The 24937-nt window shown below is 37.1% G+C and overlaps 2 protein-coding genes across 4 annotated transcripts; one reads left to right on the forward strand and one right to left on the reverse strand.

The window, feature by feature from the left end:
- Positions 1-1188: 1188 nt before the first annotated feature.
- Positions 1189-3981, forward strand: LOC124203770 (exonuclease 1-like). Of its 2 annotated transcripts, none has more exons than XM_046600604.1 (8): positions 1189-1572; positions 1633-1752; positions 1818-2020; positions 2082-2241; positions 2317-2431; positions 2496-2724; positions 2789-3600; positions 3666-3981. In XM_046600604.1, the coding sequence occupies exons 1-8, from the start codon at positions 1412-1414 to the stop codon at positions 3834-3836; spliced, it is 1971 nt and encodes a 656-aa protein (XP_046456560.1). In that variant the 5' UTR covers positions 1189-1411; the 3' UTR covers positions 3837-3981. The 2 variants fall into 2 exon arrangements, with proteins under 2 accessions (XP_046456560.1, XP_046456570.1); XM_046600614.1 differs by having other exon boundaries at positions 1521-1632; positions 1698-1752.
- LOC124203778 lies at positions 3635-6565 on the reverse strand. Of its 2 annotated transcripts, XM_046600633.1 has the most exons (9): positions 6003-6129; positions 5808-5934; positions 5565-5746; positions 5175-5310; positions 5051-5122; positions 4861-4985; positions 4507-4783; positions 4178-4434; positions 3635-4106 (listed from the first exon to the last, which is right to left on the reverse strand). In XM_046600633.1, the coding sequence occupies exons 3-9, from the start codon at positions 5615-5617 to the stop codon at positions 4001-4003; spliced, it is 1026 nt and encodes a 341-aa protein (XP_046456589.1). In that variant the 5' UTR covers positions 5618-5746; positions 5808-5934; positions 6003-6129; the 3' UTR covers positions 3635-4000. The 2 variants fall into 2 exon arrangements, with proteins under 2 accessions (XP_046456589.1, XP_046456583.1); XM_046600627.1 differs by having other exon boundaries at positions 5808-6565.
- Between the last annotated feature and the right edge of the window lie 18372 nt (positions 6566-24937).

Raw genomic sequence — 24937 nt, forward strand, 5'->3', positions numbered from 1 at the left:
AAATTGATTAATTTCAATTTTTTATGATTTTTAACTAGCATACACTTAAGCTTGGAAACATATGGCGAGCGCGCCGATGTTTCCAAACTTTATGTCTAGCACTTTGGGGATAAACTTCAATTTACTAAAATCAGAAAAAAATCATGGTGAAAGGAAATTCTTTCCTCACCAAGATGATTTTTTTAAATTTGCTTTGCGATAACTCAAACGTGAGTTATCGCGAAAAAAAGGGAGACACTTTGTGTCATCGGACTTAGAAAATTTTCAAACCGTTTATAGCTCATAGTTCACCCAATTGTCCACCAGGCAGCGCTGATCATAGCCGACCACTGGCTTCAGCCGAGATAGCCGATTCCAACCATAAGTTCCTCCACCATACTAATACACTTCAATCATGGTCTTTACTTGAAAAAAGGGGATTTTCGGGTCATTTGAGGCAACCACGATGTATAATGAGAGGTGGGCGAACCCGAGAGGAAAGAACTGTGCCAACTTTCGGTACTTGTTCTTACTTCTGCCGCTAGGTTCTCTAGTGTTAGTGGCCCTGAAATCTGGCGCCAAGTTTAACCATTGTGGATAAAGCATCTTGGTTAAAGGGAGTTTTAGTTTAGAAACAATAAAATTAAGACCATGCTAGTTTGTAATAACGTAACATCAGTTACAATTTATTGATTTCAATAAAATAAATTTTAAAAAATAAGTAGTGTTGTCGTTATTATTGGTCATTGGTAGAAAATAGTTAAAATTGGGGAATCTAACAAACGTACTCGTCATAGAGGGGAATAGTAATTGGGAGCATGATATACCTGGTCGTTACTTCTTTTCATTTTCTTTCCCCATAAAATGAATTGCCTTTCTTCTTTGGGTGGTTTAAAATTAAATACCTTTGCATATTTTTCTTTTGCTGATTTGTATCCCGTAAAACATCCAACAACGAAACACTTAACCATTTCGCAACACGATTTATCAAAAACACATCACCCTAAGTCAAAGAACGAAATTATAAAATGAAACAATGAAATGGAATCTACTATCAACAATGGCAGACGCTTACTTCTGAGAATTCGCGCCAAATCTCAGGGCCACTAACACTAGAGAACCTAGCGGCAGAAGTGTAAACAATTTCAGAAAGTTGGCACAGTTTTAAGAGGGGGCGCCCTACTGAGTTTGCCCACCTCTCATTATACATCGTGAGGCAACCCTGCAGTGCCTGCACGTCTTTCTGCCATTTCCAAAGTTACAGCACTGAAAATGTTGTGGTTGTGCACTCTTCTTTCTTCTCCTGTGCTCCTGCCTACTGCTTAGTGCCCTAGTCTGAAATTTTCACTGGATTAATTTGTTTTAAAATTAGGTTTTTAGTTTCCCTTCACTGCTGCAACTAGCCTAGGATTCTTTCTATATCTTTAACATAATGGGAATATCCGGGCTTTTACCTTTTTTGAAAAAATCATCTGTAAATTGCCATGTCCGCCAATTCAGAGGCAAAACTGTGGCAATTGATGGTTATTGTTGGCTACATAAAGGAGCTTTTTCATGTGCCGACAAATTAGTGAAAGGAGAAAAAACGGATGCGTAATACGATTTAGATTCATTTAAAATCTTGATTATGCATTGAAAGTATCTGTTTTACAGGTATGTCACTTACTGTATGAAATTTATAAATATGCTTTTGTCACATGACATCAAACCAATCTTAGTTTTTGATGGACAACCATTGCCTTCAAAATTGGGAACAGAATTAAAACGAAGAGAGTATAAACAGTATTAATCTTGTGAAAATAATTTTTTTTAATAAGTTGTATTGTTTTGTTATTCAGAAATCGTGAAAGAAACAAAATTCAAGCCAGAGAATATCTTCGCCTAGGAAACAATTCAAAGGCCAGAGAATGTTTTCAAAAATGTGTTGACGTGACATCTACAATGGCTTTGGAATTAATTAAAGTTTGCAGAGCAAGAAATATTGATTGTATTGTTGCTCCATATGAAGCAGATGCTCAGTTGGCATTTTTAGCAATTCAAGGTAAATTTTGCTTTCTCAACGTTAACAATGCAATTTTCAGTCAACAAATTCTCACCTGCAGGTATAGCCCATTTGATTATCACTGAAGATTCAGACTTGCTAGCATTTGGTTGTCCTCGAATATTGTTCAAAATGGACCAAGCTGGAACTGGTGTACTCATCGAAAAAGATAAACTCTTTCTGTCTCTTGGAGGACAGGCTGAGTTCTTCAATGATGAAAAGTAAAGTATTTGTTAATTAAATAACTTGTTCAACTAAATGTTGATTTTGCTCACTGTAGAATTTTTATTAATTAGATTCAGAAGGATGTGCATTCTATCTGGATGTGATTATTTACCTTCGTTAAAAGGTATCGGATTGGCGAGAGCGTTCAAATTCTTCAGTGGGAGTACAGACAGCGATTTAAATTCAGTACTTTATTTATTTTTTCTCGAACATGTGACAGGTGGTAATAAACTTTTTCTTGTATCAACAGCTCCTTTGCAAAGTCCCTGCCTGCTTGAATATGCCTACTCTCGAAATCACTTTGGAATACCGAGAAAATTTCGTCAAGGCTGAACAGACATTTCTATATCAACTAATATATGAACCGAGGCAACGGAAGCTACTTCCTCTCACTACTTATCCACCAAATTTAGACCCTGAGAGTTTACCGTTTGCTGGACGCTACATGACAGATGACGTCGCTTTCCAACTAGCAATAGGTAAGTGTAATAATTAAATAAATTGTAAGTAAAGATTTGTATAATTATATATTAATTTTAATAGGTAATCTGGATGCCGAAACTCTAGAAAGACTTGACAACTATGATCTGGACATGGTAGTCTCAAAACGAAATCAATGCTTACTCACGAAACACCCTAGCATCTGGTCTAAGAATTTCGTTGCCCAGCAGTATAGTTCATCTTCATCTGAGGTTGTAAGTGCAAAACCCTCCATGACATTTGTGTGCAAGCAAACTACTGCCAAAATAGAATTTAGTATACCAAAAGCAGCCGAACAAGTCGAAGGTATAAGCGACAACGAGCTGGCAAGCCAATATACCAAGAAGGAATCGCCGTCCTCACCTATTTTAACTCGTAAACGTAAACGAACCAATGAAAACATTTCTCCGTCTCAAAGTCAAGCCAGACGTTCGATCGAATCATCTCTTCGAACAGAAGCATCCGTGAATAATGAAAGTGAAAAATGCAATGGTCTTGCATCATTATTGGATCCCTTTGCAGAACCTATTATGACGAAAACGGTTTCCGAGAATGTGACACCTTTGAGGAAAAGCAACCCATTCGTCAAGTTAAAAACTTCGTCAAAAGATGTCAAAACTTCACCACAAACTTCTCCAATTTCTTCCACGTTCAAGACACTCCAAACTTTCAGTCAATTGAGGAAGTTTGATCCCAATGGCCAGGAGATAGTTACAAGTGCCTATTTCCATGCAGAGAACGTCACATCTACTGAAAAACCAAAAAGTAATATTCTTAGTTGTGGCAACCACGTGATGCCAATAAATGTAAGCGAAATCTCTTCCCAGTCGCCGAAACCTTATGCGGGAAAGAAAGACACATGTTCACCCTCTATGGTAATAATTCAAAAACATCTTTTATCCCTTTTAACTTTTAATTTGCAATATTTATTTGTTAACAGAATTCATCAATCAATACCGAGGAATCTGTCACTATCACCAAGAAGATCCCACTCAGTGGGTTTCGAGTTTCCGGGCTTAGTCGACAGAAAAATAAGGACCCTTCAAAAACAATTGTAACAAATGGAATGAGGCAACTTGATTTGCGGAGTATGTTTGCTCCGAAACCGTGATTTGGCGGGCTCGCTACAATCGAGATTTTCCATTCCCAGGAAGAGCATTCTATTTTAATTTAATAAATCGATTTTGTACAGTGCCCATGCAACTCAGTTTACTCGAACGATTTTTTGGTTAATAAATTCATAACTTTCTTTATAATTTAAGTTTACCTATATTCCTAACTATTTATGTAAAAAACAAGTTCTTCACAGTGCATGGGCAGTAAAAAACAACGGAAAGGTGTCAATTCGTTAGTATTCCCATCATAGGGAATATTGGAGAACCTAGTGATCACATGATAAAAATGGTTTTCAACTGTAGGCTACATTTTGAAATCGAGGATATTTTATGTTACCTAACGAAAAAAGTAGTTGAATAGAGAGAATGGCTGGCCGCTTTAAGGAGCCAGAGCTGTTTTATGGCATAAAGCACCAAACCTTCAAGATTATCCAATTCATTTCCAGGACGAACATCGTTTGTAAATTGTTGCTCCAATCGAGGCGATCCAACCACGACAATGCGCAAGTTTTTCATAGCCATGATTTCGTTCAACCAGTGAGCAGGGTCCACGGATAGCTCGTCGTACAATTCGTCATCGTAAATATCCATAATCTACGTATTCATAAATATATATCATCATATGCACCTACAGAACTATATATACTAGAACGTCGTTATACTTACTCTAGCATTTAGCCCTTTGAATTGGTCTTTAAGTTGATTAACCTGCTGCGTTAGCTGGCTGTTGTCGCGTAACCATAGCAATAAAATGTTCTTTCTTGTACTACCAGTAGTTATTACTGAAGATCTGGTTAAATGAATAGCTGGAAACTTTCGATGGTTACGCATTTGAGATCGTCTTCTGATTCCATAGATCAATGCTCCCACAAATCCAGCAACCAAGACAAGGCTAATTATTACAGCAGATAAAATTGTTGTCGAGTGATTCCCAACACTATCTCTGTCAAAGAAATGATCTAATAATTTTTTTTTTTTTCCAATTTTACAGTGATGTTTTGACCTATGTACAATGATTACCCTAAAACTGATCCTCTTGGTAACCACTGCGTATTAGTCGAAGGGGAAGAATGAGCAAGCTCAATCACGTCGCTGTGAACAGTACAGTGGTCCTTGACTTTCCATATATTACCGTAATTGCAGCGCTGTATGATAAAATAGAGTCACATAATGTATCAATGGTTTATTTATTTACAAATTTATTTATTACCTGATCAAGAGGCCTCACGAAAGCGCAATATTTGCCGACCGTTAAATTGTCAAAAATGCATTCTGGTTTCGACTAATTTATTTCTCGATTAGATTTTAAAAATTTCGAAAAGTATAGTGAATACCTGGTTGGCATAACAAACTGAAGAACGCCCAACGGAAATGGATAATGAGGCTGAATCACACTCCGATAATAAAACCTCGTATAAGTTGAAATCGTACTCCACATCAGCCGGAAGAAACTGGACGATAATGCTAGAACTAGACATGACGACAACGATGATTAAATCACCATCAACCCTACAATTTATATTTGTTCTAGGCACAATAGTGACAGTTCTCTATACTCATTCAACTGTTTGGTGCATTATTGGTGTGCTGCAGTGCATTTAATGGTTCCCTTACAATCGTTTGTCGGGTAGTTGGACGATAAGTAAAAACCCGTAAAAACCTTCACTTAATAGTGCCACGACTAGGAGAAAACACCAGAATATGTTTTTTTTTTTAATATTTACTATGTTGGCAAAGGATGGATGATGAATTGTGTAGTCCAGTTTTGAACAGCCATAGGACGGCGTGTGGTTCGTGTGACGAAATAAACGCTAATTGGCTGGAAACTTATTGTGTTGTTGAACCAGGGAACAATCGTCAGTCGATAAAAGCCGCTATAGACGTAGCGCAAACTAACGAGGAAATACTACAAACAATTACGGAAATAAGTAGGCAATAGAAAATGCGAGATTTAAAAGTTATCTTACGTTTTCTGCGGTAATATCATAAGCGGTATGAGATATAAGGTAAGCATCATCTGTACAGGAAATTTTGTCCGTCGAATGGTTCCAATCGGCAAACAAGTATATCTTGTAAGAAGTAAATAATTCGTCGCTATTTTTAATAAGAGAAACATTGACGGTAGCTGTTACTTCGTCATAATCTAAATTAAGTGGACTGACGTTTTTGTTCTTTTCACACACTCGCTGTAAACTTGGAAGTTTTGCTTTAACGGAAGCTATTATGAATAATAACACGTAGCACAAAAATGTCCTGTACATTGCGGAACTACATGATCCCGAAGAGCACTGATTACAACAAACTAAACACAACGACCATTAGCCACACAATGCAATATCGGTAAGAGATGATCTTAAGAATTCCTATCATTATTTTCGATACACTGGCCTCGTTAAGGCTGTCATCAGAAGTTTTAAGAAAAAAAAATCGAGATGCTGCTTGGAATTGGAAGTGAAAACCTTCAGCGACGAACAGGCATCAACAGGCAACCACCGTGTAGCGCTTGCGTAGTTACAAGTAAGGTCCATAGCAAAGCGCTCGTGACTAGCCAATCAAATGAGTTAACTTTTTATTCTTTCCATGAGATTCTACTTTTATTTTAACCGAGGCTTTTTCTTTGTCAAGGGTTTGGATGAAGAGCATGGGCTAGAATAACACGGCCTCAATCCATACAATATTAAGGAAGCACGAACGGTTTAGTTTTGATATTTTTTGGCACGGATTTTTATGCGAATTAAAGAAAAATTTACTGTAATGAATTAATACTAAAATCATGGCAAAAAAGAAATATAAAAAATGAGAAAACAAATTTCTCATATTTTCAAGAAATACAAGGAACAAGCAAACAAGGAAAGAAAAGACTGGCTACCGCTACTTATATCTTTTTGGTGAAGAGAACGGATACAGGTTATGGCGCGCTAATCAATTCTTTTCATCAACGTTTGGTATGCAGTTTGCGTAAGACAACAGCGTAACGCAAGTTACTAAATTATTCATCAAAGGCTCATTAAATCTCACGAAAGTTTTAATGACAGAGGGCAAGCGGCTTCCTCCGTTAAACAATATCCTACATTAAAACTTTTTAAAAATAAATATGAGCATGATAGTAAAATAGTGCATAAGTCAAGTAAAACTATAAACTACAAAGCAAGAAATAAGTGAAATCTAACTCACTCTATTGAAACTTATTATAGGTACATATAACTGGTATGAAGTAAATCTGTGAAATTTTCCTTTTTAGGTAGCTCATATAAGGATGATAGCTGATAATTTCGTTGGCACTATTTTGGTGGGCGCATCGTTTGGGTATTTTCCTGCGGGATCAAGTTGGATAAATATTGGCTGTAGCATTGCCGACTAGATGGACTAGTTCAAGCCTAGAGGATCACATTCCATAAGTGACACAGCCCTCAGGCAATAGGCTCTCGAATGAATACTAGCGCCACCTCCACGACTATAATTGCTTCATTGAGCGTTTATCAATAGTCTTATCCACGAAAGTGACGTTATTGACAGGAAATATGTTCTGGGCCTGTGACACGACGGCCTGTGCGGGCGGGCTGTGTGTGATGTGTGAATAAAAAATACTTCCTTGTACGAACCCTTGCTGTTCGACATTTTTTTTTTACATTTGTTACAATTGTCCGCCCCGCCTTATCTGGCTTTGTCTGACCAACTGACGAAGGTCAGATGACGTCCGATTTTGTCTGACGTCATCTGACCTACGTCAATTGGTCAGACAATATGTAGTAGACATCAACTTAACTCAAATGCTGCGTCGCCGTAATGGCAACAAATAGGAGCCAGTGGCCAGTCAAAAGTTGGTTGAGGGTCGAGTTAAATTTAAATTTAAGCAAGGGCAGAGCTGAGGTCACACGCCAGGAAAGAAATAACGCGTGTTCTAAGTCTAATGTTATAAGGGTATCCAGGTTATCTGCTTCTAGTTGATACAGAGGTGTCGCTGTCGCTGGCTGATTTCTGGCTGATTTCACTGGAAAGCACACACAACCGTCAGAGCGCTCCTAATGGTGTAACGGTATGTAACACTTACGGGTCATTCCGCCGAGTTTCGAATTTTTCCGTCGCAAAAAATTAGATTTGCTTGATTTTTGTATCAAAGGATTTTTTTTTTATCGTGAACGGGAAGCCTTCAATTAAATGTTAAAGTTTTGCGCTTATTCACAAATTTTATGCGCGTTTTTTCATTTAAATTACTGCGCAGGTCATTTAAATTAATTTTAAAATCATGAAATTTTTTACAAATTTGGATACGATCTGAAAGACCAGATTTGATCAGCTGACTATTTAAAAAAAATCTTTGAACTGAGATTGCTACATGAAGACAAAATGTTTTTCAGTTACAAATACATCAATAGAAGGAAAAAAAATTCTATTTTTTATCGTTATTTTTTCATAATTTTAAAAGTATTCGTATTTACGAATACTTTTACACATACACTAGTGTCAATGGAGGTTTCATAAACAATTTTAAAAAAAGTGGGCTTTTGCTTCCGATTTTTGAATACGGAAGCTTTTACACACTTTAAAATTAAATGACTATACTTAGAAATAATTAAAAAAAAAAAAAAAAAAAACGAAAGCTCGTGAAAAATTGGTTTAGAAACTTATATTTAAATGTCTTAGAAAATGAAATGATTGGGACAAAAATGATAAATAAAAAAAAACGCAGGTAAAAAGTCCTCTACGGCAAAATGAAAAAAATCGACTTTTATTTTGTGGTATCTCGGAAACTACCGGTCAAAAATCACTGAAATTTTTGAAAAAATCAGTGACTTACCCGCGTCCAAGAGCTGGCAGATCGGCGTATATTGACCTTATTTTAAATTGTACTTGAAACGATAAAACAAAAATAAGAATAATGAATACGAATATGTGTTGTGAACCGTGTTTTTAGGGGAGTGGCTGGATTCCAGGATAAGAGATAACAGATGAATAAGACGACATAAGGCAACGTAGAGTCAACAACGTAGAATCGTCGTTGGGATGATGAAAGGAAAAGACGGGGGCAGTAAGGGACACGACCGTGAAGGTGACGGTCGAAGAAGGTGAGCGGAGGCAAAAGCGGAAGCTGGAGCAAGTGCAAAGAGAAGAAAAGAAAGGATTGGGATCCGAGGAGAAAGAGGCAGCGGATAACATTTGGTGTCAGAAGTGGGATGGTGGGCCTCAGAACGGCCGAGGGATATCCCGACTTCCCGGTTTGAACATGACGCTGGGGTTTCGTCGACAATTATTGTCAGAGTATTGAATTGAAAAATAGTGATTAATGTTTTTACTTTGTGTGAATACTGATTATTGTACTACATCTAAAGTGGTGAGACAGAGCAAAACTCAGATCTACAAGTGATACTGTTTGACTACCCCACATCAAACATGCTGGACGAGCCAACAATCCCCCACCTTCCTCCAGGACAGTTAACGACGAAAGCGAAAGACTGGCAAAAGATATGTTCGCTCACTTATATTTATTCGAAACGAGGAGGAGTACCAACAGAGTTAGAGGGAGTTTAAGCGTCAATACAACAGCGAAAGCTATAGCCTGTACCATAGATTTGAATACCAGGCTAAACTCATCTAACAAGTGAGCCAGAAGGCACATTTATTATTCATGCGTCTTCAATTATCTATTTACCTTATGGCCTTTATTGCCTATTGTAGTATTTTATTTGTAGAAACGCCACTGTTCTTATTGTAATTTTGTAATGATTTCATTCCTAGAAATGTTGTAGTAATTAAAGAATTTCCATTTGAGAAATTCGCTATTCCATTTTTGTTTTTTCTCACAAATTTTCCACAATTAAGAATTTGGTCCATATTTAATAGGTTTTATGCAGGAATAATTCCAAATTCTTTGTGGACCAATTCTTATTCTTCTATTCTGATGTTTGGGTAAGCTTGAAGGAGGTTGTTGTCAGTATTACGTAACTTACGTTGATTGAATTCCACATCCGCTTGACGTTATATAACGACGATATAACAACGAGGCTCCATTTCACACGGTAGAAAGTTACATCTTGTCCCTCCTTCCAATCTTCGTGTTTTAGTTATGAATTATTTAAATTTGTTCGTTTTCCCTATCTCTATACATAGGGGAGCTGTAAACGACGCGCGCGCCCCCCTCTGGGAGAAGTGTAAGGTGCGATGGCCCCCGTGTTAAAAGATAGGGGAAACGAACAAATTTAAATAATTCATAACTAAAACACGAAGATTGGAAGGAGGGAAATTGTTACAGAGATAAGTAAACATAAAGATGGGCTATCGAATGGCACAAGTCGCGATCAGCTTCGCCGTTCGAGAATGGAGATATTAGCCATTAAAGTTTTTTTCTTTAAATGAAGATTGCGTAACCTTGCTAATGACTAATCAGACTCGGACACAAACCAAAAAATCGCATTTTTTTCTCCTTTTTTTGGTTTTTGTCCGATCTCAATTGCTCTATCCGCCGCCGTTTTATTCACGTTTTAGTGAAAATTCCGCACTACGATTCCGCAAAAAACCGGAAATTTGGAACGACAATTCACGCTCAACCACTGATCCAAAAAATTTGAAAATTTCGCAGTGTTATGTAACCATGACTTACAACACACAGTATTTTTTTAATCAAAATCGGTGAGGTACCGCGACAAAAAAAATTGAAATACCATGGAATGGCCCTTGCGTTTCCATGATGTACATTTGATTGGTAGGCCTATATCATGAGATTTAAATCATTGGAGAAAAGAACGGAAATCAAAATTGGTATATAAAGAAATTTATTGTTTTTTAACTGTACCTGGTGGGTCTGTAAAAACCATTCAGTATGAGGATATTTAACTCTGGTAATAATTTCAATACGTAGTTGATTTTTTTATTTCTCTGAGTTACGCATTAATTGATATGGTCTTTCAGATTCGTGAGAAAATTATGTTTCAATGAATGTAATTATAGATTATCGCTGTTCGGAGTAACTTTCCGAACGCCTGAGATACTGCTGTCATCCAAGTTGCCACCAATCATCTGGCAAATAGTCCCAAACTGTTGCTCAATTGGATGGATGACCTTCTAGTTAGTCCGGATTTGAATCTTGTCTCTTCTAACAAAAGCGTATGCAAAAAACGGTAGAAGAAGTGGTGGGGTATTTGAAGAAGTCAAGCCATCGTACGATTCGTGCGTCAGAAACCTCTGTTTAATTTTGTTAATAGCAATTTTATCTTCCTTGCAGTTCTGGCATCAATTTGACTAGATCTTAAATTTATTGTCGCCATTCAAATAGTTTCGGGGAATAATAAGGCATTTTGTCAGGTAAGCGATTGCTTAGGTGTTCTTTGACACTACTGACATTGTGCAAGATTAACCATTAAATGGTATACGTTCCATGAATATCACTCTACTTTCTCCATTGACGAAGCCTTCCGTTTTCATTGCAGCATGCATTTGAATGGCTGCTGTTACAGTCGACTGGAACCATTCTATATTGCCGCCTTTACGTATTGTTTTTCAATATTGTTAGTTATATAACGTGTTTTCCAGCTCCTAACGGCAGTGAGCAATTCGCCAGTTTGTACTGCAAATAAATTTACGGCGAAATCTCCCGTAACTCGTTTCCCATTTGTATGTAAATTTCGTTCTAGGACGAGCTTATTGCGTGGTGGGCTTGTCTGCATGTTAGATGCCAATTTCCTAACTTTCGTGTGAAATAATAGGCCACAGAAGCCTGGGCATGAAAAAATCATGCAATGGGTAATAATAACTTCTGTCCAGCGAGATTCTTGTGATTTATCGTAATTATTTATTTTGTCCATCAGGAAAACCTCTTCTTTTCCGCCGTTGAACGCGTTTATGACCATACTAGGTTTCCGTATTTTTAGGGGAACGCTTTTCATTTCTTTCTGGAGTTCAGCAACAGCATTAAATTGCCGTCTTAATTCTATTATTATGTGGAAATATATATGATATTAACTTACTTGTTTATTTTTCTTGCCACTTATCGGATATCACATCATATTTCAGACGCAAGTTGGAATTTACCATACACTCCCAAAGGTTTGGGGCCGTGAAGTGATCAAGACAAACATAGGATTTTTGAAAAAGCTCGTAACCATCATTAAAACCGTTTTATCCTTTTTACTACTGCTTCCGAACTCTCGCATCCAAGTGTTAGTAACCATGTTTAAAAGCTGAAACGCACCTATTGGCTGTTGCCGTAAAGTCACGAGCCACTTCTTCCGTTTTATCCGTTTATCCGTTCTTTGGTGGTATAAATTGCAGAGATAAGGAGAGGAGAACGGATCGTATTGCAGCTGCCAGAAGGGATGCCCGTCGAGCAGAAAGAGTGTGGAGAAGTCGTCACTTGGCCGTCGACAAGTCAATTATCTATTTTTTTTGTTCTCTCCCACCTCATTCAGGATGCAAAGACTAATAGCTAACGACAACGAGCTGACTATGGCAATGACCAGCTCTTCAAACGGATGGATGAATGCCTTCTGAATATAACAGATCTGAAATTTCCAAAGCATGATACACCAAGTTTGTATTTCATGTCAAAGATATCTAATGTCAGGACGGTTTTGGATGCTTCAGCTGACACACTACGGGTACCTAAGGAAGGAAATGGGGATATCAACCAAACCTGCATAACTCATTCGGAACTTCTCGCAAGTCTCGGAGAACTATGTTATCTCGATGGTGAAAAAAATGTCCTGCGAAGTCCTGCTCATTGGCTCCAGTTCCTACGTCCCTTCTAAAGATTTCCTTTGACTTACCTGCTTCTCCTCTTGCTTCAATCTTACACTTGTCTCTAACCACTGGTATTTTTCCAGGCGCATTGAAAAAGGCTCATGTATCTCAACTGCTCAAGAAGCCGGAAAACTGACACTATCCTTGTATACTCTAGATCAGCCAGAACTCAGCCGAAATACGTTCGCATTGAAGTTGGAGAAGAAAGCATCAAGCCATCATTATCCATCCGTAACATTGAATTTACCCTCGACTCAAACTTCACTCTGGAGAATCCTGTAAAGAACATCTGCAAGCCCATTTCTATATTCAGAGAATTGGGAGGAATTCATCCTTCTCTCGTTAGCTATTTATATTTATAGTTAGGTTGTAAAGGCCAAATAAAAGGAAATGAAAAATAAAATAAAAATAAAGTCTAATTGTGCAGCAGTCGATTTTTATTAAATATATGCTAAAAGGAAAGAAACTGGGTTTTCCTTCCATAGGTTCCATAAAAAGGGCTGTTGATCGTGAACTGTTGGAGTTAATAGAAGCGAGTAATCGACCGATTGAGGCATTTCCACCCACTCCAACATTTCCAGCCATTCCAGATATTCATGAACCACCTATGATTCCAGTAGGCATGTAAGGGATATCATAATGTAACACAATTCTGTAAAATATTAAGACTACGTTTATTTACAGAGATACGGAAGTAACTAATTATACTTCCGACGCTGTTCCCCCGATAGCATCATCTCTTCCGTTCCTTGTTTACGATATGCCAGGGAATTCATCGGTAACTAACAATTATACTTCTAATAATTCCCTGGAATTGCTAGTCAACCGTGATGAAATTGTGAAAGAACTTGCACTGCTATATGGAAGAAAGTAACTTTCTCTTAGTTGCCTAGGAGAAGTAGCCAAACTTAAAAAAAACATGAGGCACGAAATACCAACCTCTGCAGTTACTATTGTTTTAAAAACAAATAACACTCCTATACGAAGCAAGCATTTCTATCACTTCTCATTGAAAAAAAGGTCTTCCGGCCAAATAAAAAAAAAGATAAATCATGAATCAAGAGTCATAAAAATCCAAATCAACATCGATGGAACTCCTATTTTAAAAACTCCTTGGACTTATGGCCCATTCTAGTTAGAGTAACAAATTCACTTGATGACCTGCCATTAGTTGTCAACCTTTTTTGGGCAAGGGAAAGCCAACAAACCTCGAATATTATCTTAAACCATTTCTAGAAGAACTGATACTTTAAAAACTGAAGGCCTTAAATTTGAAGACATTTGTTATTCAATTGAGGTATCTTCCTACGTGTGTGATGCTCCTGCTAGAGCATTTCTTAAAGTTATCACTGGTCATACTGGATATTTTGGGTGTGAGCGATGCGATCAGAAAGGCGTTAAGGACCTTGTCTATGGTTGCACTACATTTCCCCAATTGACTGATTGTGTTTTTAGAACTGACGCCTCTTTCCGAGCCAAATGACAACGACAACATCATAGAGGTTCAAGCCCATTACTAGATTTGAAAATTGACATGACATTTTGTATTTCTCTGGACTATATGCACCTGGTTCTTCTTGGAGTTTTTAAGCGGCTTCTCACAATTTGGACAGGGCACTGGAGTAAGAAGCATTTTAAGCATAAACTAGAAACGTGGGAAAGAAAAGAAATGGAGAAAAGGCTTCATCGGATTCTTTGATCCTACCCCCAAGAATTCCATCGTTTGATCACATCGTTTTAACACACCAAGACCTTAAAAGCGGTTGCTTGTGAATAATTGCGAGAACTTCTTCTCTATATTGGACCAGAAATTTTTAAAGGGATTTTGTCAGATGAAAAGTACAACCATTTCCTGTCAGAATTCTATTCTCTCCAACGATGTGCAAAACGTTTTCACATGTAGCAAGAAAATGTTTGCATAATTTTGCATTTCAATTTGGGAATATTTACGGAAGTAATCATCTGGTGTTCAATGTGGACTCCCTCACACATTTGGTAGACGATTGCGAGACTCACGGTCTGATTCGTTTTCTGCTTTCACTTTCAAAAATTTTCTTGGGATGTTGAAGTCACTGATAAGATCCCCGAATAAAGTACTGGCACAGATGGTAAGAAGAATTTCAGAACTATAAAACATATCAGAAATGAATCAGACTATTACAACCTCAATATTCAACCCTGAAAATCCTGCGGCCTGTGTAAATACACTGAGAAAACATTTGAAACCCAACACCAGAAAGGACTCGTACTATCTTTGTGAAATTGGGACGGCTGTGAAAATTGTTGGTTTGTCCAATACTCATGTGTCATTCCGATGTTTCACAAATGCAAGAAATCTTTACAAAGGACAATGAATTAAAAAAATATCGACCTATTTCGGTCGGATAGCTTGGAAGCCATAAAAATAACCTGGCAATAAGTGAATTGAAACTTGTTGCTAAATGATCGGTTACACCATGATGAGTAGAGGGTTGCTGCGTCTTACCACCTATTCGTCAAGCATTACCATCAGGTACTACAATATTTTTATTATCTAGTATTGGTCCAAAATAATCTGAGACACAATTTATTTCTGATGAGATCACAATCTAATTGTCTGTATAACGTTGGTTTGTCTGTATAGGACTTGCAATACTCAGTGTTCTGTCGAAAATGTTTTTCATGATTCGAGCGTAGCTAGTAAATTTCATATATTGTTTTGTTTGATCGAAATTCATATTTCGCTCGTGAAAGTCGGACTGACATTGGTTTGTGTCAGGTTGGTGGACCCTCGTGTGCCGCGGGTTTTTGTTTTTGTGGTGAAATTTTCCTATAGTTGGATTCTTCATGTAAAACTGTATAGGGTATTTTTTGTGATGAATGGTTTGTTTGTTAATGTTTAATTTGTGTTTCTTTAGAAATGACGAAGCCGGCTGTCGTTTGTAATTTGTTTTTATGTTATGTATGAGGAATTGGGAGACCCTCGCTACGTTTCAAATAATCTTTTTTTCGTTCATGTTTATAGTTAAATCGATTCGCAATTTCATATTGCAACCCATAGGTTAATTCCCATTGAAATTGATTCCGTTGTAAAAAGAGCATTTTTAAAGAAAGAGTTAGGAAGTTGTACCGCCGTAAAAACAACCTGGGCTGTACGTTCCCCAGTCCTTCGCGTAGCAACATCTAGTGAAATTTAAAATCATAATCTAACCCGCCGTAGTGTTTTGTACTAGCACTCTTAATCTATTTTAATTTTTACCTGTTTTAGCCGTCGCGAGCCTCTAATTATGTGCATTATTGCAATATTGATTAATCTAATTTGAAACTCAAACATTATAGAAAGCGTGGTTGGCCACATTTAAGTTTCAGTAAGCAGTAATTCTAAACATTGAAAAATGGTTGCAATTTTAAACAAAGTTACTAGTTCAGCATCGACAAATTCAGCAGTTGCCAATTTAGTCAAGAACAGAGTAAAACGATATGTATCCCGAGTTAACTATGAAGAACTCTCGTCAAAGTCATCATCCTCGCCAAAAAAGATAGCAAAAAAAGATGCAGCCAGCACAGAAGTTGGAAAACCCGATTTATCGTGCGGTATGTTTTTTGTATTTACTTACTTGAGACGTAAATCTATAACTTTGCATTTATTATCTTTAGTGACATCTCGTAGAAGTAACAGAATTGGAAATATAACCAAAGTGATTTAATCGTATCCAACACAGACAGCAAAGCAAGGATGTATATAATAGATTTCTTATGTCATTTTTTGTCAATGTGTTCCATATTCTAGCATTCTTTTGATTAATATATGTCTTTCTTGTTACTTGTTTTTCCAGCTCAAAAGACCAAACCTTCCCCCGAAGACTAGGGAAGCAGAATCAAAAAGAAGGAAAAAGGCAGGAAAAGGAGAAGGTACAAACGCAACAACAAGATCCAAAATAACACCAAGTACAAGAAGACAAAATTGACGAATCAGAAAAAGACCAAGATGAAGGGTTAGAAAAAAAAGATGAAGAGTCAGAAAAAGAAAAAGTTGACGAGTTAGAAAAAGACAAAGATGAAGAATAAGAAAAAGACCAAGATGAAAAGTCAGAAAAAGACCAAGGATAAGACTACAACGGAGACACAGAAAACATTGAGCAACTTGATGCGGTGCAAAGTTTAAATAGTTCTAAGAAAAATGACAGGGGAGACGATTCCGGTGATTTTATGCGAGTGGATGTCAAAGACGACGAGCTATTGAATTTTGAAACTGTAGAACCAACATTGATGGAACGATGGTTATTGAACCAACTACTGAACAAGACGGAACAGTTGTTCAACGTTTAAGTTGGAAAGAGTTAGCAGGTAGCTATAATAATTTTTTCCTCCCTGTCATTTTTTTAAGTATCATAATCATAAGTATCATGAGAAAGTTGATAGCAGTGCAATGCGGGGGCGTCAATGCTTTCGTCAACACAAATTGCATCGCCCCTCCAACTTTCGTCAAATACGAAATTGATATTGAAGAAGATGAAAATGGTGCTGCATGTTTGCAAATTGCCATAGATGCTGCCGAAGTCCTGGAGAATAATCATTACTTGGAATGTTCAGGATGGTCTTGTGAGGATTGATTGGAAAAATCGAAAAATGGAAAAATTGCTTACATGGTAGGTCACTAACATTAAACATTAATTCCTAATTCAAAATTTCACACAATAGCATGAAAAAACAAACACGGATGAATGTATGTATTAATTAATACATATTTTAAGATAGTTTATTTTTCTTTTTACTTCTCATTTCGACCAGCCATTGTTCTTTAAAGCGAAGATTGTTTAATGAACAACATGGAACTAGGCGTGGCCTTCAATTGATGTAGCTTTTCCGCAGTTCCTAGACGAATATTCTTTGCGTAGTTTATTTTATTGGCTATTGGCTTGGCTTGGCTTTTTTTTGTGCAGTAGTTCATGACTGCGGTATGTTGGCGGACGACGGAGACTCAGAATCAACTTAAAATTTAAAAAAATATATAATCTGAGAGTTTTAGTTACAATCTAGCTTTGCATCGTCAAGACACAATTATGTTTAACAGTTTACCTTGTTCTTCACGAACACTGGCTGCTTCTGTAGCTGCTTTTCTTTTTCATCAAGTAGTTGTTCTGAATAAAAGGTTCACCGAATAAAACGGAAACAGACGTATCATTTTCGAGCGGTTTCTCGTTACCATCGTCTTGTTCGTAGCCAGGTATTCTGTTACTAGAGACCTGAGTTACTTTGTCTGTCCGTTTTGGAACGGCTGCTTGTCCCGTTCTATCAACTGGCTCAACGAGTAAAAGTGGATTGACTTCTTTGGTTCAATGAGAGGGCTGTTATTTTGCTGTTGGCAAGGATGCCGAAGAACATAGTGCTCAGATGTTGGTAGTTTTTCACCCTGTAGCACATGTCGGATTTGTCTGATCCTTGTCTGGATTTTGTACCTTTACTGATTTTTTAATAAGAACTGTTTGTTTCTATTAGATAATAAGAGGTACACTTACAATAAATATAGTGTCAACTCGTCTGTAGAAAAGAAGGCTAGTCCAGTTCGCCCCATAATAGCTGGATCCATTGAGGCATAATTCAATTCCGAATCTTGTTGTATTTTGTATAATCAGACAATACCGAGAAACGTACGGATCCTTTACAGAAGATGTTATGTTGTTGAATAGTAGGATGGGGAATGCTTCAACAACTCATCTTATTTTAGGTGCCAGGGAAGGCAAACCCCAGAAACAAAACACCGTTTCTTGACTTTTTGGCTGACGTGGCCACCAGTATTTTTTTATTTTTCGAATCGTCCACGTATTGGCTCGATTATGCGGGAATAGCGAAGAGGATTTTCATTAAACTGACAGCTGATCGTAGCGTTGGATGACGGTTTTGACCTGCTCATTTTGGACAAACCTTCCAGATGTAGGAGATTTTACGCTAGTCAATCCACCTTATCCAAACCATCACTAGATCTTGAGTCTACCACACATGGAAATCTTTTGTCAATATTTTTCAGATGAAACAGAGACAGATGAATCAATAGGGCTTTTCATCGTGCCACTGGACAGTTCAAGCTCTGGGTCGGATTCCATTTCCTGACTGGATGGACTTCCGGATAAATATCCTCTTGAACGTCCATTTCTTTATTTATCTATATCTATAACTTCGACTATAGCACCGGTTTTATTATAGAGATATTCTACTCCCAAAAGCTCTCCGATGTAATTAGCCGACGGCTGAAAATTTCGATCTATAGGCTGCCCCAAAACACTAGTGGTAAGTCTATTAAGCCTGTTTTGAAGCTTGAAGTCATAGCATCGTAGCTTTGACACTGAATCAGTGAGAGCCCCTGAAGATCTTGCTGCATTCCAGCGACAAATTACATCAAGAAAGAAAGCAGGGTTGTAGAAGTGATGGTTGCCCAACTTGTATCTTTTTTTAACATGGGGCTCTGAAGACAGTTTTCTCGTGTGGATATGTGTAGCTCCGCCTCTAACTTCTCCCCTTTTTTTTATAACATGAGGGCATTGACATCTATGAGTTAAAAAAGAAACTGCGTTGTTACGTTAACCGAACGTTAACCCCCCGCGTTAACGTAACATCATAAGGTTAAAAAAGCATGGTGGACATGGCAGCCACTGCTGATCCATTAAAGAGAAAAGAAAACTATTACTGTTTTATCTGTGGGAATGTTTTCGATAAAGAAAATGAGAAACAAGTAAAAATGTTTTCAGTTACAAAGAGTAGGATTGTTTCATGGCAGCAAGTGATTGAGAAAAGAGGATTGAAGATTGGATCCAAGTTGTGTTCGAAACATTTTGACAAGGAAGATATATTGGATGGGAAATATTTGTCTGGTCCTTTGTCTGGGCCATTTTATAACTACAAAGTTACTAAACTAACTAACTGCTTCTGCTTTTCCCAAATATCACCTAAGTAAGATTGGTAGTTAACAAGTTTTTATCGTGTTGCTCACTAATCTTGTATTCTAATTTTTTAGGTTGCTTATCCTCTTCAACTTCTTTCCGATGTCAGAAAACTAAACAAAAAGTGAAATCAGTGAATGGAAAAGGTATTGACTTTTAATTCATCAACAACTAACGATAACTTTCTATTTCCTGAACTTTACAACAGATCTTCTAGACAATAAAGCTAGTTGAAGACCACTTTCAATTATAAGGCCTATTGTTAATGCTCAACACCAAAGTGGTAACTAAATAGTTAAAAAAAATGTATGGAATGTTAACTATTTTATCAATGCATTATTATCTTGTTATAGGATGTGTTTCTGCTCATGGAAAACAGGAAAAAAGGTGTAATACGATTGTAGCAGTGAAGAAAGGAAGCACATTTGAAAAACCTATTGTTAATAATCCCATTCCAATATTTGTTGAAGATTTTGATTATGAGATGTGTGAACTGTCTTTGTTAAACAAGGATACTTCCACTTGTAGTCAACCGACAGAAGTATCTTTGGAAACGAATCTGCATTTAGAAGAGGTTGGAGATCAGCAACTCGATTTACAAGATGTTGGAGCTTTTCAGCTGGATATACAAGATGTTGGAGCTCCTCAAATGGATTTACGAGATGTCACAGCACCTCAATCGGATTTACGATTTATGAAAATGTACCGAAACGATGACGGAGGAGAAAGACCAAGAAATATGAAGTAAATAATGAGAAATCCTTTTTTTTGTTCGTATTAGATTGCAACAGTATTTTCAATTTTCTTGGCTAGTCCTGGCTAGTGAATGAATATGTCAAGAAACGATGCGCAGCGATAATGGCATGTGGACAATTTTTGCTTATAACATCGTCGTTATTCACGTTTTGTCCGACATTTAAAAAAAGGCTTTGTAGAAGAAAACGGATAAAACGCGTATAGGACCCGACGGTCTTTCGCGTTCACTAACCTAAGAGCCGAGGCGCGCTCAAACCGACTGAGTACGTGCGCTTCTGGGCTCTCAAAGCCGAGGCGCGCTCAAACCGTCCGAGGCGCGCTCAAGCTGACCGATTCAGTGCGCGCCTTTGGCTCTCAGAGCCGACGCGCGCTCAAACTAACCGAGGCGCGCTGAAACTGACCGAGTCATTGCGCGCCTGGGCTCTCAGAGCCGGGGTAAGTTAGAGCGTAAGAACGGTCTGGAAAAATATTCTTGAATACAGTTAACAAATTCTCCGTCAGAAAAAAACGCTATTTTTTCCATAAACTATTACGGGTATTTTGAATTCGTGACGAAATAATCACATTAAAAATGAAATGCTTTGATGACGGCGGCTTAATTCATGAATAGCGACACTTAGGCCTTTTGTTTGACCACTTCTCATAAAGATAAATAATTTATTTTACGAAATAGTGAAAGCTCTTGTATGTGTGAAGGTTCTTAAGTATAGATCATAATTTTAACGAATGTATATTCCTAGAAATCCATGGATCAAAGGAAAACATGCGCATCAAACGAAAGCTTCAAACCGAAATTGTTCATGGTACCTCGATAATGCTTAAGGCTACTTGACGGATGATGACCAATGAGAGGGCGTAATAAGCCTACCACGTGATCAAGCACCTGCAACGAACCGAACGGAACCAAACCAAACCAAACCGACTCAGTGGACAGTCTGCTACAGAGTTTTTCGAAATAACTTAGTTTGCAATGGATGAAATGGATATTGATATAGATATAGAAAATGCTGATTTGGATTACAATTTTGATATGGAAGAACAGGTAGCAGAGGAATCTTCAGAACAGGAGGATGACACAGCAAACACAGAATTAGAGAAAGTTTTGTTGATTTCAGAAACTGCAATCGCAAATAAAATCCTGCAAACGAAAAATTCGATGCAAACTAAAGCTTTCAAAAGACTGGAATTTGTAAAGGTAAATAAGTATAACTAAAATTTCAAACTGATCTGATTAACATCATTTCTCATTTAGGCTACCTACCCAAGGCCTGGTCAGCGTATCAAGAAAAGTAAACAACCAATAACATCAGTACACAACCATACAAAAAACAACAGGTTTCAACAGATAAATATGAAGGCGAGAAAGGATTTAGATATTTTTATACAATTACAGTGTTTAACAAATATTGTTTCAAATATTTAACATATCCAGCTCAATTCTCTAACAGAAGAATTCAAAGGGGAGTATATCTTGCTGGCAGCGACCCCAAACGATACTGTTTGGTCTTCAACAATTAGAGCTTACGGATCCATAGCCTCAGAATTCATGAAAACTAGACTTGGCATATGCCTGACTGATCAATGGCACCACCTGTTTGATGATGAACAAAAAGGTAATCATTAAAAAAAATCATCAAATCCCTCTGATTAACCTATATTTGACTTAATGTCTCATTCCATTTCAAGTCCAGCTATTTATCCTACATGTGGCATGGCCAATACTACTGCCATAATCAGTCCAGCCATCACTCCCACACCGAGTTCGTCAAGTCAGAGTACGCCAATCCAAAAACGAGGCCGTTCGAGTGTGGTAACGACGCCTCCCATTTCAAGTCCAGCTATTTATCCTACAATTGGCATGGCCAATACTACTGCCATAATCAGTCCAGCCATCACTCCTACACCGAGTTCGTCAAGTCAGAGTACCTCAATCCAATAACGAGGCCGTTCGAGTGTGGTAACGACGTCTCCAATTTCAAGTCCAGCTATTTATCCTACAAGTAGCATGGCGAATTCTCCTGCCACTATTAGTCAAGCCATCACTCCTACACCGAGTTCATCAAGTCAGAGTACGTCGATCCAAAAACGAGCCCGTTCGAGTGTTGTAAAGACTCCATCAATTACAAGTCCCGTTACGCATCCTGCAAGTGGCATGGCGATTACTCCTGCCCCTTTAAATACAACCAGTCCTTCATCGAGTGTGTCAAGTCAGAATCCAACCATTTTGAATGTGATTGCGAATCCTGCCATTTTCAGTCCAGATATTCGCCCCACAATTCTAAGTTCAGCTATCCCGCCTTCAACTCAGCAGAAACTCAAGGAGAAAGTAGTCAAAACTCCACTCAAGGGGATTGTAGTCAAAAATCCAGAAGGAATGTTTTTGCAAATGAGTGATGGAAAGGTATCGGAATTATTTTGATTTTAAAGTGAAAATTAAAATTAATATCAATCTTATTTTTTAGAGGATTGCTATCTCTACTAGTTTGAAAGAGCCATTAAAGTAGTTTAAAACAAGATTCCTAGATCTTTTGGGAGCCGATTCCTCCTCCTTCCACAGAATCGTTTTTTTCCTACTTTTTTTAAATTCCATAATGAATTTTGATCAGATTTTGATTCAGAAATGTGAACAATAAGCTAGGGAAATCAACTGCTAAAAATGGATCTGTCAAATCAGACGACGAAAGTGCACCTTAAAAGTCTCTACGAGAAAACAAAAGACGGTTGTATTCCGTGATCCCATGTAAAAGCAGGCTTGTAAAAGGGTTGTCCTAGGCCAACCCTTTTACCTTGTTCTCAGAGCAAAAGGGTTGGCCTAGGTGACGGAGACCAAGTTGGTTTGACTAGAAAGAGGGGCAGCAACGCGAAATTTATTTAAGGTTACCTTTATGCAATAAAAAAAATTAATTTCGAAAGAAATTTTTATTGGAATATTTTATCATTATTTGTAAAAGTATTAGAGACATCTGCAGTAAAAAAAATGTATGAGTTTCTTTCTAAATTCTAAATAATGTTAAATAATTAAGATATGAAACAAAAGAAACTTAGAAAAGCACAGGAATAGAAGAATATTCAAGAAATAAAAACAAAATTACAAACTACTCATTTCGGCAGTGTTATAAGCAATTATATCTGCCTAGAAATATAAAAATAATTTTAATTAATTTGTTACCACTTAATTATAATTATTGTACCGTCTCTTCTTCAGTTTTCTTAAAAAGGGGCTTATTGTGTGACATCTGAATAGCGCAAGGATTGTTGTAAATTTTGCATTTTTTTCCCACTTCTTCACAAAAGACGAATTAGTTGTTGCAACTACTGCAAGCTCAACAAATGTTGTGTCGCCTTTCCTTTGATTGTGAGTAATTGGTCCACACTGACCACAAAAGACAGCTAGATTGGCAAAAAATACTTTCTGACTTAGAATGTTTCAAATGTCAATTAGTTTTTGCATTATTTTAATTTAGGTTTTAAATCACCTGGTTGGATCTGAGGATGTTATTTGATTGTGCAGGAAATAACAATGTTGGAACGGAAGTTGTTGTTAACGACTGCAGATGACGTAGCTGTAAATGAATTTACTGCTACAGCTTGGGAAGCCTGTATCGTTGAAGACTAATTAGAATATTATTTTAATTACTAATTGTGATAATTGAAATAGTGGAACTGGTGGAACTATGGAACTATGGAACTGGTGCACTAGTTTGTGTTGGTGGAATTAGAACCCACACATCAGCCAGAGGAGAATATTTCCCTTTTCGTTCCATTATGTAGCAAAGATTTTAGCGCTTTTTTATAGATCCAACATAATATCCGTTCACAGAATAGATGTCACTTTCTTGAAACTGATAATCGCTTTCTTTGTTGACAAACTTGATCCCGACTTCTTTACACTTTCCATATCTAATTTCCTTGCAAATTTGACACGAACATTTAAAGGGATATCGAGCTTAAATAACTGGTATTCTTCTTTCACAACAGCTTCAGCCAACCTATGAAAAATTATTTGTTAAATTTAATAAATTGACACAAAATGTAAAAATTACTGTATGTTTCGAGTAACATTTGGTGCATTCGTCTCTAACTGATGGTCAATTAGAATTGCGGAAAATTCTTCTTCCTCGATGACAACTTCAGCAGTCACCAATCTTGTGTAAAATAAAATATTTGTTAATTCAAAACAAATATAAAATGACGAAAGTATATTACGGTTCGCTATAACATTTATTAGAAAAAAAAATGTTAAGGACTGATTCATAAAAAGATCCAAAGTCTGATGAGGAGGAGGAGGAGGCAATATTTGTTCTTTCAAATGAAATAGCAAATATCAAATAAAATTACGGTTGGTTGTGTCAAACATCATCTATAACTTGATCAATATCAGCTTTTTGAGAATGCAAAGAAAAATCCGGTTCGACGTAGTTAAAAAAAGATTCACTATTCAAAAATTGATTATTATTAGATTTTGAACATTCTAAATAACAATAAGTGTGGTAAAATGAACAAAAAATTTGAAACAATACCTGTCCATACGTGAAGGTGAATGATGTTCAACTGATTGATTGCAGTTATGAGTAAAAGGTACATTATGGAAACGATTTCAATATTCCTCCAACAAAACATCATTTTCAAGATTCACGAAACAATAATCACAAATTATTTCTTCGTTAAAATACGTATTTTTCAAATGTCAC

Source organism: Daphnia pulex, chromosome 2 (assembly GCF_021134715.1).
Source record: "Daphnia pulex isolate KAP4 chromosome 2, ASM2113471v1".
Lineage (NCBI taxonomy): Eukaryota > Metazoa > Arthropoda > Branchiopoda > Diplostraca > Daphniidae > Daphnia > Daphnia pulex.